Here is a 14,277-nt window from a genome sequence, read left to right as displayed (position 1 = left end):
CAGGAGAATTGCCTGAACCCAGGAGGCGGAGGTTGCGGTGAGCCGAGATCGCGCCGTTGCACTCCAGCCTGGGTAACGAGCGAAACTCCGTCTCAGAAAAAAAAAAAAAACTTAGAGAGAAACAATTACAGGTGGTTATTAGCCCCCTATTAGGTGTACTGTGAAACCTCAGTTATGTATAATTACAAGAAATTCTTTTCTAAAAAGTATCAATTTAAAATTTTTCAATTTAACAGATAGTTATTGAGTATCTGATATTTGCAGTACAGTAATTCAGGGTTCAAATAATGAATGAGATGAAGTTTCTGCCTTCATGGAGCTTTTAATCTAGTTATAAATTAAATATAAAAGCAAGGCAAAATATAAATTCTAAAAGACAGTTTAGTTTTTTCACTATTAGAAGTATGTACTAACTTTAGTAAGACAAATTATATTGACTAATAGAGGTCTTTTGAAATAAGGGTTTAATGAATAAATATTATCAGTAATTTATTTTTTAGACATATATTAAATGTTTTATAAAATTAGTAAAAATAAACATATAGTGTTTTTTGTTTATAATGGCTTATTATTTTTTATTTTGTATTTTATTTGAGACAGAGTTTAGCTTTGCTGTGCAGGCTGGAGTGCAGTGGTGCAATCTTGGCTCACTACAGCCTCTGCCTCCCAGGTTCAAGTGATTCTTCTGCCTCACCATCCTGAGTAGCTGTAATTACAGGCCTGTGTCACCACACACCCTGCTAATTTTTTTATTTATAATAGAGACAGGGTTTCACCACATTGGCCAGGCTGGTCTCGAACTCCTGACCTCAAGTGATCCACGTGCTTTGGCCTTCCAGAGTGCTGGAATTACAGTTATGAACCACCACGTCCAGCCAGTAAACTAGTTTTAAATGTATAGAGCTAAGTGAAAATTATGAATTGTGAATTAAAAAGTGTTCAAATTAATGATATATTGTTTCTTAGATATGCTAAAATAGTCATCTGTCTTAGATGCACAACTTGAAGAGTATTTGCACATTGATTCATTGAGGAAATGTTTAGTGCCAGAAACACTGTGCCAAATGGTGAGGGTAAAATAGCAAGCCACATGCAGATAGCACCTGTCCTCAAGGAGCTTAAAGTTTAGCAATCAAATGAGTTTATGCATTTCCAAGTCCAGAAATACCTAAAAACAAAAGAGATATTTGGCCAGGCATGGTAGCTCATGCCTGTAATCCCAGCACTTTGGGAGGCCAAGATGGTGGATCACCTGAGGCCAGAGTTCTTCAAGACCAGCCTGGCCAACGTAGGAAAACCTTGTCTGTACTAAAAAATACAAAAATTAGCCAGGAATGGTGGCGTACACCTGTAGTCCCATCTACTCAGGAGGCTGAGATGGGAGGATCGCTTGAGCCCAGGAGGCAGAGTTGTAGTCAGCTGAGATGGTACCAGTGCATTCCAGCCTGGGCAACAGAGCAGGACTGTCTGAAAAAAAAAATTTAATTACAATCCCCAATTTATTAATCTGTTATATCCTATTATTCTGTATTATGCATTTTATAGTCTATTAATTCATAATGAATGCAAAAAATAAGAAAGTTTTACTATCATTTAAAGATTCTTAATGTTAAGGTCATAAATTCATTATTTGATTTTTTTTTAATCCCAAAAGCAGAATTAAATATAGTGATACGTATTGGGGATTCGTGGACCAGAATGCATTCTCAATTAGTAATTTGGCAAGGGATCTTTAGTTGTCTCTTGTCGAACAATTTTAATTCTAGTGGAAGTTAAAAGGCTGGGGTAGTGGGCAGCAAGACTAATTAATGGAAACTTTTAGAAACATTCCAGTAAGAAGTTCTTAAGGCATTTTCCTTATAGATCCATTTTCTGGTCAGAAATTTGACAGGTATCTCTAATATATTGGAACACTAAAAGTCGCAATGGTAATAAAGTAATAATGGCTGCTAACATTTATTGAATGTGTATTGTGGGCAGCATTGTGTTAAATTCTTTATATGCACTGAGTTTTTAATTACTGCAATTTGAAATAGTTATGTAAGCCCATTAACAGATAAGGAAGTTGTGACAGAAAATGTGAATATCTTTCCCAATGTCACATAACTCATATAACTGGTAGAATTGGGATTTGAACCTGAGTCTTCTTTCTGCAGTAGCTATGCTTTTGTGCACTGGATTGCTACTGCTTGCTAAAATTAGGTTATATTTCTGGAAGCAGTCAAAGATACATCTCAGTATATATTTTAGCCTTATCATAAAGTCATTAAACAATGTTGTTAAGTCATTTCAATGTTTAGTTCTACAAGTTTTCCACTGAGAAATAACTTCATAGGGTTTTTAACATTCAGATATCAATTGGTATGGCTAAAATCATAAATTGTATAGACCAAAAAAATCATATCACACTTCAGTTCTCCTATGTCAAAGACACGATTCTGTATTTCCAGAAGCAGTAGTGAATGACACAAGTGGAGAAAACAAATCTGGCGCAGCAGACATTGCAGCAAGCCAGCATGTGATGGTCTGTGCCCTCCAGGAACTTGGGAGCCTGGTGCAGAGCTTGAATGCCACCGCATCCCCTCTTATTCAAGAAGCGTCTATAGGTATGACATTCAGTTACTTGCTACCATGTTCTTTCACTTTTTCAAAGTCTTAAGTGTGATTGATATTTAACTCCTGATTAGTTGCCTATCATCATCATTAGCACTTCAGATCATCAGATTTTATTTAAATTAAGATTCATTGTGATAGGCCAGGCGTGGTGGCTCATGCCTGTAATCCTAGCACTTTGGGAGGCCCAGGTGGGCAGATTACTTGAGGTCAGGAGTTTGAGACCATCCTGACCAACATGGTGAAACCCCATCTCTACCAAAAATACAAAAATTAGCCAGTTGTGGTGATTCGTGCCTGTAAGCTGCTTGGGAGGCAAAGGTAGAATCTCTTGAGCCCAGGAGGCATAGGTGGCATTGAGACAAGATTGCACCACTGCACTTCAGCCTGGGGGATAGAATGAGTCTCAAAAAAAAAAAGAAAGATTCCTTGTAAAGAATATTGAATTAAAATGATTAAATAAAGTTTTAGAACACAAATCAAAAGCAGTTATGATTGCTTTTTTTAAATAAAAATTGACAAAAATTTATTGAAGACTTCTATTAAGTTTTACATCAGCATTGGATATAATTGTATTATGTTCTTCATAGAAAATGTTTCTTTGAAGTACTCTACTGCTTAGAAATAATATACGTAGTTTTGGGCAAAGTTGTGGATCTATGTGTGTGAAATCATGGTGATTGTGATTTCAATGATTGTTTTTTAGATAGTCTTTGAGATTCTGAAATCATTCAACTTCATTAAAGAGTAATATCTTGAGTCTTTCTTTTTAGGACTTTTGGAGATTGTGACTTCAGTGCTTCTTCATCCAAGCATGGCTGCTCGACTTGCTGCTGCGTGGTGTTTGCGCTGTGTGGCTGTGGCATTGCCTTTCCAGCTGACACCATTTCTAGACAGATGTGCAGAACGGCTCAACAACTTGAAGACCTCACCAGAAGCTGTTAGCGGATATAGTTTTGCAATGGCTGCTTTGTTAGGTGGAGTACATCAGTGTCCTTTGGGCATTCCTCATGCCAAAGGAAAGGTATGACAGAGATCTTAGATTTGTGAATGCTGTCACATGGGCTTTGGTCTTTATAGGAATGCTGCTGTGTTTAATGTTGAACAGGGTGATCAAATAACAGTTTTACTATGTTAATATAAGACATGGTATTCTTAATATGGGGTTAACAGACCCTAGTTATAATTAGATATTTAATTCTAATGTAAAGATAATAGATTTTGTCTAAGTATAGTAACATGTTATTTATTTTATAGGGAAAGAAAAAGAAAACCAGCCTAGGCAGTATAGTGAGACCCCATCATTACAAAAAATAAAATAGCCAAGCTTTGTGGTCCTAGCTACTGGGGAGGATGGATTGGGAGGATCACTTGCGCCAGGAGTCTGAGATTACAGTGAGCTATGAACATGCCACTGTCCTCCACCTTGGGTGAAAAAGCAAAACCCGCCCTGTCTCTTAAAAAAAAAAACAAAAAAAAAACCCAACCTTACACTAATACAGAAATTATTTCAAAGGCAGAGCTTTTCTTTCATCTTTTAGAAATAAAATTTCACCTTGCTGTATATTAAAAAAATACCAGGAGAATATGCTATTGCCATATTTAGCATTTTGATAATGTTTAATAAAAAATGAGTGTCTTTAATAAATCACAGTGGGGCATGGTGGTTCACACCTGTAATCCCAACACTTTGGGAAGCCAAGGAAGATGGATCATTTGAGGTCAGGAGTTTGACACCAGTCTGGCTGATACGGTGAAACCTTGTCTCTGTTAAAAATACAGAAAAATTAGCTGGATATTTTGGCACATGCCTGTAATCCCAGCTACTTGGGAGGCTGAGTCAGGAGAATCGCTTGAACCTGGGAGGCAGAGGTTGCAGTGAGCCGAGATTGCGCCACTGCACTACAGAGTGATACCCCACCTCAAAAAATAGAATAAAATATGAATAACTTTTTTTCCCTTTTCTTTTTTTGAATTCTACTATCATGGTTTTCTTCTCAGTAAGTGTTTATATAAATATCATTTGAAACTTTACATAGGCAGATTGGGGCTAGAGTTTTAAATTTTGATTTTTTTTTCTCATATGAATTGCACAGCTACCAATGAAATCCACACTTCCTTCTCACTTTGTCATACAATTGCTTTCTCATTCTTCTCATCTTCCTCACACTTTCCATCTTCCTCTCACCTCCCGTCTTCCTCACACCACTTTCATATTTTACATTTGCCCAGAAACCCTTCGGGACTATCCAGTACTCAGAGAGTAGAATATAATCTCCTTTGGTAAACTAGTTCCTTATAATTTGACTTCATTTTGTCCATTCATTCTAATTTCCTGGTGCTCTAATTATATTAGTCATTTTGCTTCCTTCCCTGGCTTTTTTCAGCTTCTATGCCTTTGCTCTGCTAACCTCTTATAGTTTCATCTCCCCTCTTACTCAGCTCTACCAAATTTGTATCTCTTTATTTATAGGCCTAATTCAAGTACCACCTTGTTTATGAAATCTCTTCAAAACGTTAATACAACAAAGTACCCAGAACAGTGCGAGCCTGTGTAACCACTAAATAAATGCTATCATTATTGGCACTATTATTCCACATTCAAAGATTTGTTGAACTGTTATGCATCTACCATTGAGCTAACCTTGCCTGTGCGTGGTGGCTCACACCTGTAATCCCATTGCTTAGGGAGACTGAGGCTGGAGGATCACTTTAGGTCAGAAGTTTCAGACCAACCTGGAAAACACAGCAAGACCTTGTCATACAAAAAATGAAAAACAAAATTTTTTTAATTAGCCAAGTGTGTTGGCATGTACTTGTAGTCCTAGCTACTCAAGAGGCTGAGTTAGGAGGATCCCTTGAGCCCAGAAATTCCAGATTACAGCGAGCTGTGATTGTGCCACTGCACTCCAGCCTGGGTAACAGAGTGAGACCTTCTCTCTAAAAAACAAATAAATAAGCTAATCTTTTGGAGTTTACAGTCTTAGAGAAGACACAGGAAAAATGAGAAGTGGACTTGTCGCATGATCAAATGACAAAGTAGTAGTGCACAGATGCTGTGTTAACTGATTTTATCCTTGCAAGGCTGAGATAGGCATTCCTGTTACTTCTATTTTACCAATGAGGAAAGTAAGCGGTCCTAGATGAGAACGTGAGTAAATGAGCAGAGATGGCATTTGGCCCTAGAGCTTGTCCTTTACTACACTGTTCTGGGTCTCTTCAAAGTCATTGGTGCAGACAAGACTGACAAGGTTTTGATGTTCCCTCTTTTAAAACATGCTAGTAACGCAAAAAGACAACTTCTCTTCCATAGTAAAAGTATGCTAATTATCTGTTGCCTTTTAAAATTTAACTTGTTTGAATTAAAATCCAATTCTAAACTTTTCTTGCAGATGGTAGTTAGTATTGCTGAAGATCTTTTACGAACTGCTGCCCAAAATAGCAGGCTATCTTTACAGCGCACCCAAGCTGGCTGGCTTTTACTTGGAGCACTTATGACTTTAGGTATAATTATATTTGAGTAGGATTTTGTCTTGTACTATAACAGTAAGCCTATAAAACAAATTTAATTTAAAAGTATTAAGCTTCACATTCTAGACTTTCACTGAGGTTGTAAGATGATAAAGATGTTTCCTCCAATTGCTAGTAGATTTCTCTTTTTGGTAATTCTTGCTTACGTACATTTAAAGAGAAAGTTGTTAGCAAAGTTTCACCTTTACCATCAGAATAACCATTGTCTACCTGATAAGTTTAGTGTTTATGAAAAGAAAAGAAAATGTGAGGGGAAATTACATCCCCAAAGTGAAAAGCAGAAATGTGATTTTAGTAGAGTGGTAAAGCCACATTTAATCAGAATTCTTAGTGCCGCTTTTCTGGGGTAACCCTCCATGTGTTTCACTCGTAAGTACTATGACAAATCTGCAATACAGGCAAAATTTAACATTGTACATAGGGCGAAAATACCTATTATTGTGATGAGGTATGTTCACATTTTAGTTCATAAATTTAGCTGCTGCTGTAAAAAGTATGCGCATATGTGTACTACAAAGTTATGATACAGTTCTAAGTATCTGTGTATTGGAAATTAAACTTTGACCTACTTTTCTTAAGAAAATAAAAAGTGTCAACTCACTTCCAGAAGTTTATGTTAAGTGTGTTAAGTGGTATGCTAAATGAATTATTTAGCAATGTAAATATAAGTTCCTAGGTCTGAGTATATTGATTCTCCGTGAAACTAAATTAACCATATAAGTTGCCCCCAAAACTGAGGAATATGTATATGTATGTGTGTGGGAGTGGGTGTGTCTCTTTATGTACACATATATTTATGAAGAAGACCTCACAGAATGTGTCCCGGATATATTTTATTGATAATATGTAACCTACCTTTCTCAATACAGTTGGGAAATTCTTTAAAAATTGCTTTTTGTGTATTTTATGCTTGAATTCTAAAAATATTGATAGTTTAAGATTAATTTTATTATGCTTTGATCAGTGAATAAAGTTTGAAAAATGTAATTTTAGAGATAAAAATAGAGTGAAATGGCAGATATCGTTAAATATTAGTATTTTACTTTATTTTTAATCTCTAAAATTACATAAAATTTGTGTTGGACTCATTTTCCTTGACACTTATTTGTAAGGTATGTTATATATATATGGATTCATATTCTCATTTTCTTGGTTAGGACCATCTGTTGTTCGTTACCATCTGCCCAAGATGTTGTTACTGTGGCGAAATGTTTTCCCACGTTCCTTAAAGGAATTGGAAGCTGAGAAGGCCCGAGGCGATTCTTTTACCTGGCAGGTAACTTTGGAAGGTCGTGCTGGAGCTCTGTGTGGTAAGAACTGAAAGGATTGTGCTTTCAGAATATTATGATATTACTAAAATATTTGAAAAGTAAAAGAAAAATCACTATTTTAGTTTTTTATTTTATTACTAAATTATTACTGTTAATTTAGTACTAAATTTACCACTCCATCACTATTTTAGTTTGTTATTTTACTAAAATATTTGTAAAGTAAAAAATCACTGTTTTAGATTTTTATTTTACTAGGTAATGATAAATTCATAGGCTTTTAGATTTAGTAAGAAACTTTATGAATGATCCACTTTAGTTTGCTAATTTTGTAATAAAAGTGAAACCGAGATTCTGAAAAGGTGTTTAGACCTGGTGGTAAGACAGGAGCTAGAACCTAGGCCTCTTATTCCCACTTGTTGCTATCTTACCTGTCATAGAAGCACTGAGTCATCACATTAAAAAAGAAAAATACTCAACAGGTATTTAAAGAAAAAGAAACTCAGGATTACCAAAGTTACTGCTTTTGCAGTTAGTCTTCTTATAATGGAGAAACAGCTGTTTTTTCACATCCTTATCAAATATACAAACCTTAATATCTTTTTCAGATATCAACATTACAAAAATTATGGATACAGTTGTTTTTGTCTGGGAGTTAACAGCTTACAGGAAATGCTCAGGTTTTGTTTCATTTGAGAACTGGAATGACATTGGATGTCCCAGTTCTTTTTTGGTTTATTTCAGGGTGAAAACTTCCTTTTTACCAAACTGGGAGAGAGATACACATTTAACCACAAGGGCAGCCAGGCAAGGGGGCAACTTTGCTCTTACATCTAGGAGGTGTTTTAGTATTGGCTTTATTGCTAAAGGACCAATAAAAATATTTCTTCTCACCAGACCATTTTTGTTTATATGCATATATATTTCCATAAATGTTTGTGAAAATTCAAAATGCAAAAATATATGTAGTAGCTGGGTGTGGTGGCTCACTCCTGTAATCCCAGCACTTTGGGAGGCCGAGGTGGGTGGATCACTCTCAGGAGTTCAAGACCAGCCTAATCAGTATGGTAAAACCCTGTCTCTACTAAAAATACAAAAATTAGCCAGGTGTGGTAGCGTGCACCTGTAGTCCCAACTGTTTGGGAGACTGAGAGGAGAATTGCTTGAACCTGAGAAGTGGAGGTTGCAGTGAACTGAGATCGCACCACTGCACTCCAGCCTGGATGAGAGCGAGACTCCGTCTCTCAAAAAAACAAACAAACAAACAAACAACAACAACAACAACAAAATATATATATATATGTAAAAATTGCAAAAATATATGTAATATGTGTAAAAAATTCATGTAAATTTTAAGGCATTGTTTACATACACAAATGTGTATGTTTATAAACAATGCCTTAAAATTTTTTTCTTTGTAGTCATCTGAATTCCTATGGGAGGGATTGTAGTCCTCTGAATTTTTACCCACAGAAATCTCTCTAACCAGTATCTTCTCTTCCTCCACAGAAATTTCTCTAACCAGTATCTTCTCTTCCTCCTTTTTTCTGTCCACCTTTTTTCTAGCATTTTCCATGATTTTTCTTTGTAGTTGTTGCAAGTTTTTCTTTTCATTCCACATAGTTTCAGAATCTTATATGTTATAATAATTATTATAAGTGCCTTTATATTTATACAATTTTATAAATTAAATCATGTTCACAAAAGGTACTCCAAATCTGTCCTTTTAAAAATTTTGTCTAGCCATGAGGAGCTTTGTTGCACATTGTCCTGAGCTCCTAACTGAAGATGTGATTCGAAAATTGATGACCCCTATTGAATGTGCCATGACTATGATGTCACAGTAAGTAAGCAATTACAAGTTCATACCCTATTTTATATATTAATAATATACTTCTTAGCCATATTTTGTACTTTCTTCTAGAATCATCTAGGAAACATATAAAACTTTATTTTTGTAATGTAACTTTAAAAATTGCAGCAATGGTGTGCATTGAAATACAGTTATATCTTAAAGTGTTTTTGTTACAGTAAAGATCACAAAATAAGCTAAAATGAAAATGTAGTACTTATCTATGTACTTTGGCAGTACATTGATACATTGCTAAAAAAAATATTTATAAGTAAATAAGTAAAACTTATTCTGGTGAGCCAATACCAACTATGTTTTTGATATTTTAGCATTCCATCTGTAATTAAAGCCCATGGAGCTCATCTGAAAGCTAGTGCTGCAATGGTCCGTTTAAGACTTTATGATATCTTGGCTTTGTTACCTCCAAAAACTTATGAAGGTAAATAAAAAATTTGTAGTATCTGATAAAAATTCTTCTTTACAGTTCTTCACAGTATGGTAGAGTCTGACCAAGGCTTTCCCACTGACTTACTGTGCAAAGGAAGGCCACCATTTTATTTTTCTTCATGTAGAGTAGCTGACACTTGTTGACTATTTACTGTGTTCTAAGCCTTGTTTTTAGCACTTTGTATGTAGTAGCTCCTTTGACTCTAATGTAATTTATGAGGCCATTAATCCAGTTTTATAGATGAAGACTCTCAGATTGAGCGAGGTAAAGAAATTTAACTTACCCAAGACTTAGAAATAGTTAAGCGGCAGAGCTTGGATTCAAATCTAGCTAGTTTATCTTCAAAATGTGTACTTTTAATATACATTGAAATGCTTCATATAATATAGCCAATAATTCAAGGATCTGGAGGGAGAAATCAAATATTATATAAAATATTGATAGTAAAACCATTGATTTCTTTCCAGTGTAATCATGCTGAAGAATTTTGGTGTGCTCTGATTCATTATTTGCACATTATTGGGCAGTAAATAATAGATAATAATCATATCACATTTAACATATTTAAAATAAAGTATCTTTGTGTATGGTGTATGTGTTTGAGACAGGGTCTTGCTGTGTTGCAGAGGTCTGTCTCAAACCTCTTGAGCTCAAGCAGTCCTCTTGCCTCAGCCTGCTGAGCAGCTGGGACTACAAGCATGCTATGGCATAGGTCTCTGTTTCCTCTATTTGAGTTTTTTGGTTATTTTATATAATTTGGGCTAAAAGACATACTATAATATATGAAAGGATATACCATATTATTATTTAAAAACCAGCATTTAAATGGTTAATATAGATTTTTCAAGAAGAGAACAGGAACTTAATTATTTTATTCCTGTTGAACATGTTGCAGCTCTTTGTGGGAAACAATTATAATTTTCATAAAAATTATTCTTTTTAATCTGACCCAAAGTTCTGTTTTTTAGGATCTTTTAATGCACTTCTTAGAGAACTGGTAGCAGAATTCACTTTGACTGACAACTCAGCCAACACAACTACTTCCCTCCTCAGATCCCTCTGCCATTATGATGATAGTGTCCTTCTTGGTTCTTGGCTTCAGGAAACTGATCATAAATCAATTGAAGACCAGGTAATGAACCATACAGGGAAATGGAATATCCACTGAGTCTAAAACAATGGTCCTATTACACATTGCAACTTAAAAAGAAAACAGGATATAGAAAGGTTTAATCTCCGTTTAGTGTTCTTAGACACTTAAAGATGGCATCCTGGTGGTAGATAGCGAAAAAAGTTAAACAGGAAGAGTTAGAATTTGGAAAATTGTCTTTATTTAATATTCTTTGTATTTAGATGCCCTGTGGTGGCTGTGGTAAAGATCAGTTTTAACTGCTTTTTAATTATTGGTATTTTGTTTTGTTTCGTTTTTGTTTTGTTTTGTGACAGGTTGGAGAGGAATGAGTTAGTAGGTTGAAGATTTAGAACTTCAGCTGGGCACAGTGGCTCATGCCTGTAATCCCATCACTTTGGGAGGCTGACGTGAGTGGATTGCCTGAGGTCAGGAGTCCGAGACCAGCCTGGCCAACATGGTGAAACCTTGTCTCTACTGAAAATACAAAAATTAGCCAGGTGTGGTGGCATGCACTGGTAATCCCAGCTACTTGGGAGGCTGAGGCAGGGGAATCACTGGAACCCGGGAGGCAGGCTGCAGGGAACCGAGATCGTTCCATTGCACTCCAGCCTCGGTGACAGAGCAAGACTCCATCTCAAAAAAAAAAAAAACATCTTTTGCCCACTGAATGCATTATTTCTTGTGTACTTTTTTAAAAAAAAGTGATTAAAGCCCCATTTAAAATAATTGTTTGTGGATTTAAGTTCTCGTTTATATTGTTCACACAATAAGGTGGGTAGTGTATAGATGTTTTTGAATGAATAATGCTTTTCTTAAAATTGTATAAGGTGTTACTGATGGTTTTTATTTTTATTTATTTATTTTTTTTTGAGACAGAGTTTTGCTCTTTTTGCCCAGGCTGGAGTGCAATGGCACAATCTTGGCTCACCGCAACCTCCGTGTCCTGGGTTCAGGCGATTCTCTTGCCTCAGCCACCCAAGTAGCTGGGATTACAGGCATGTGCCACCATGCCCAGCTAATTTTTTGTATTTTTAGTAGAGATGGGGTTTCCCATGTTGGCCAGGATGGTCTCGATCTCTTGACCTCGTGATCCACCCACCTCGGCCTCCCAAAGTGCTGGGATTACAGGCGTGAGCCACCTCGCCCGGCCCTACTGATGGTTTTTTAATGACCAAATTACATTGTTGTCTGTTTTCAAATGTTTAGATTTAATCATTCTTTTTTTATTGCCTTTTCTCCTTTTTCCTCTGCTCTACTTCTCATTCTCAGTGTTTAATAAGTAGATTTCCTAAAGTAGATTTTGAATAATTTTTATTTCACTCTTTTCAGCTCCAGCCAAATAGTGCATCTGGAAGTGGGGCTCTGGAGCATGATCCTTCCTCCATTTATTTACGGATACCTGCTGGAGAAGCAGTACCTGGTCCCCTCCCTCTTGGAGTCTCAGTCATTGATGCTTCTGTGGCTCTTTTTGGTGTAGTGTTTCCTCATGTTTCCTATAAACACCGGTTAGTATTAAGTCAATCCGGTAATTTTTGTTAATTATATTAAACAGTAGATTTTCTCATCCCAGTTAACTCTGCAGTAAAGTGAGTTATAATACTTAAACAGTGCTCTTACAGATTTACTAACATAAGTGACACATACATGATAAAAAAAATTGCATGAAAATTCCACATAATTTGAGATTGTAAGATTTGACCCTATGTACTAATATCTGATGTCCATTGTATTGTGGACTGTGTATTGCATAACAGGATTTTCATTATGTATGCTAGAATGACAACTGTTGGCAAAAAATAAATTCATTATAATAGTTCGTTTGATAGAAGGTTTTGACTATATCTTAGTTAAGGACATCAGTTTGCTAAGCCTGTTGACTTTGTTGTTGAAGAAGTAAATGGGTGAATATTCCACTCCTAATAACATTTGTGAGATGTTCAAGTCTAGAAACTAACGTAATTGGTTCTTTTTGTAATAGAAGCATTTTGGTTTGCTATATTCTATATCCAGGGACACTATTCCTAGCTTTAGTAGGCAGTTTGTATATTGTGATTTTCCCAAAAGGAAAACAGAAATAAATTAATACAAGACCATCACTGACAACTTAAAAGCTTTACAAAATTAAAATGCCTTAAAAATATTGTTGAGTCTGGTGTGGTGGCTTACACCTACAATCCCAGCACTTTGGGAGGCTAAGGCAGGAGGATTGCTTGAGCCCAGGAGTTTGAGACCAGCCTGGGCAACATAGTGAGACACTCATCTCTACAAAAATTACAAAACACAAAATGCTGTATTTGTATAAAAGGTATCTTTAACTATGTAGGTTACTTGATTGTTTTTTAATTTGAGAAGAAAAAAAGTTTAAATATGAAACTTTACCCAAATATCTTTAAGAATGTTTGATTGCCACATAAATGTTAAATGACATCAAAGGTGGAAGAATCTTATAAAGCATATATTTTAATATTTTGGTTTTAAATATAAGGAAATCTGTATCTAAGAGTTTTTGGTTTACCCAAATTTATACAAATAGCTATGAAAGCTATAACTTAAATCTAGGATTATCTTAATTGTATATGATCAGTTTTATAGAATAAGATGAAGTATAAATAAATAAATTCTGTTAAAAATGTATCATATAATCAATAACACAAATATCCAGCAGTGGAGGGATAAGTGAATAAATAATAGAAAGTCCATATCTGTAGAGACAATGTTTTGATATTAGAAGATGCTCATGATACAGTGTTAAATTAAAAAGGTAAAATAAAAAGCAAGAAGTGATTGTTCTTCGGTTTTTAACCAGCAGGCTGTACAGCTTAATATATTTACTGCTGTTCTTAGTGCACTAAAGGTACTTACTTTTAAAAGTTTTTTCAAGTACATCAAAATGTGCACATATACATAGACATCTGAATCTGTATATCTTCATGTGAGTTTTGAAGAATGCTTTGACCTGAGGCCTGTGGATTATTATAAATTGAGCTTAAATCCTTACAGCAGCATCAGGGACATTTTAATTTCCAACTTTAGGTCATAATTGTCTTAGTACTAAATCCAACTTCCTTGAATTCCTTTGTTTCACAACATTTCTTTTTAGAAGAATCCTCTCTCACTCTCTTTTTATCAAAATCTTCTAAAATGGGCCGGGCATGGTGGCTCACACCTGTAATCCCAGCATTTTGGGAGGCCAAGGCAAAGAGATCACCTGAGGTCAGGAGTTCGAAACCAGCCTGGCCAGCGTGGTGAAATCCCATCTTTACTGAAAATACAGAATAACCTGGGTGTAATGGCGCACACATGTAGTCCCAGCTACTAGGTAGGCTGAGGCAGGAGAATCATTTGAACCCAGGAGGTGGAGGTTACAGGGACCCGAGATCGCCCCATTGCTCTCCAGCCTAGGCAAAAGAGCAAAACTCAGTCTCAAAAAAAA

General features: G+C 35.6%; 1 protein-coding gene across 5 annotated transcripts in view; it reads left to right on the top strand.

Moving 5' to 3' along the window:
• The window catches only part of HEATR5B (HEAT repeat containing 5B), a 104,216-nt gene that overhangs the window by 16,920 nt on the left and 73,019 nt on the right, over nucleotides 1-14,277 (top strand). For all 5 annotated transcript variants that reach the window (XM_017534891.2, XM_017534890.2, XM_017534889.2 and 2 more), the window contains exons 9-16: nucleotides 2,451-2,606; nucleotides 3,387-3,637; nucleotides 6,006-6,117; nucleotides 7,302-7,454; nucleotides 9,156-9,255; nucleotides 9,594-9,703; nucleotides 10,681-10,844; nucleotides 12,174-12,349. In XM_017534891.2, the coding sequence (XP_017390380.1) occupies nucleotides 2,451-2,606; nucleotides 3,387-3,637; nucleotides 6,006-6,117; nucleotides 7,302-7,454; nucleotides 9,156-9,255; nucleotides 9,594-9,703; nucleotides 10,681-10,844; nucleotides 12,174-12,349 (1,222 nt within the window). The remainder of the gene's footprint in view (nucleotides 1-2,450; nucleotides 2,607-3,386; nucleotides 3,638-6,005; nucleotides 6,118-7,301; nucleotides 7,455-9,155; nucleotides 9,256-9,593; nucleotides 9,704-10,680; nucleotides 10,845-12,173; nucleotides 12,350-14,277) is intronic.

This window comes from Cebus imitator, unplaced genomic scaffold, assembly GCF_001604975.1.
Source record: "Cebus imitator isolate Cc_AM_T3 unplaced genomic scaffold, Cebus_imitator-1.0 Scaffold88, whole genome shotgun sequence".
In the NCBI taxonomy this organism is placed as follows: Eukaryota; Metazoa; Chordata; class Mammalia; order Primates; family Cebidae; genus Cebus; species Cebus imitator.
This window is presented reverse-complemented; position numbering and strand designations above follow the sequence as displayed.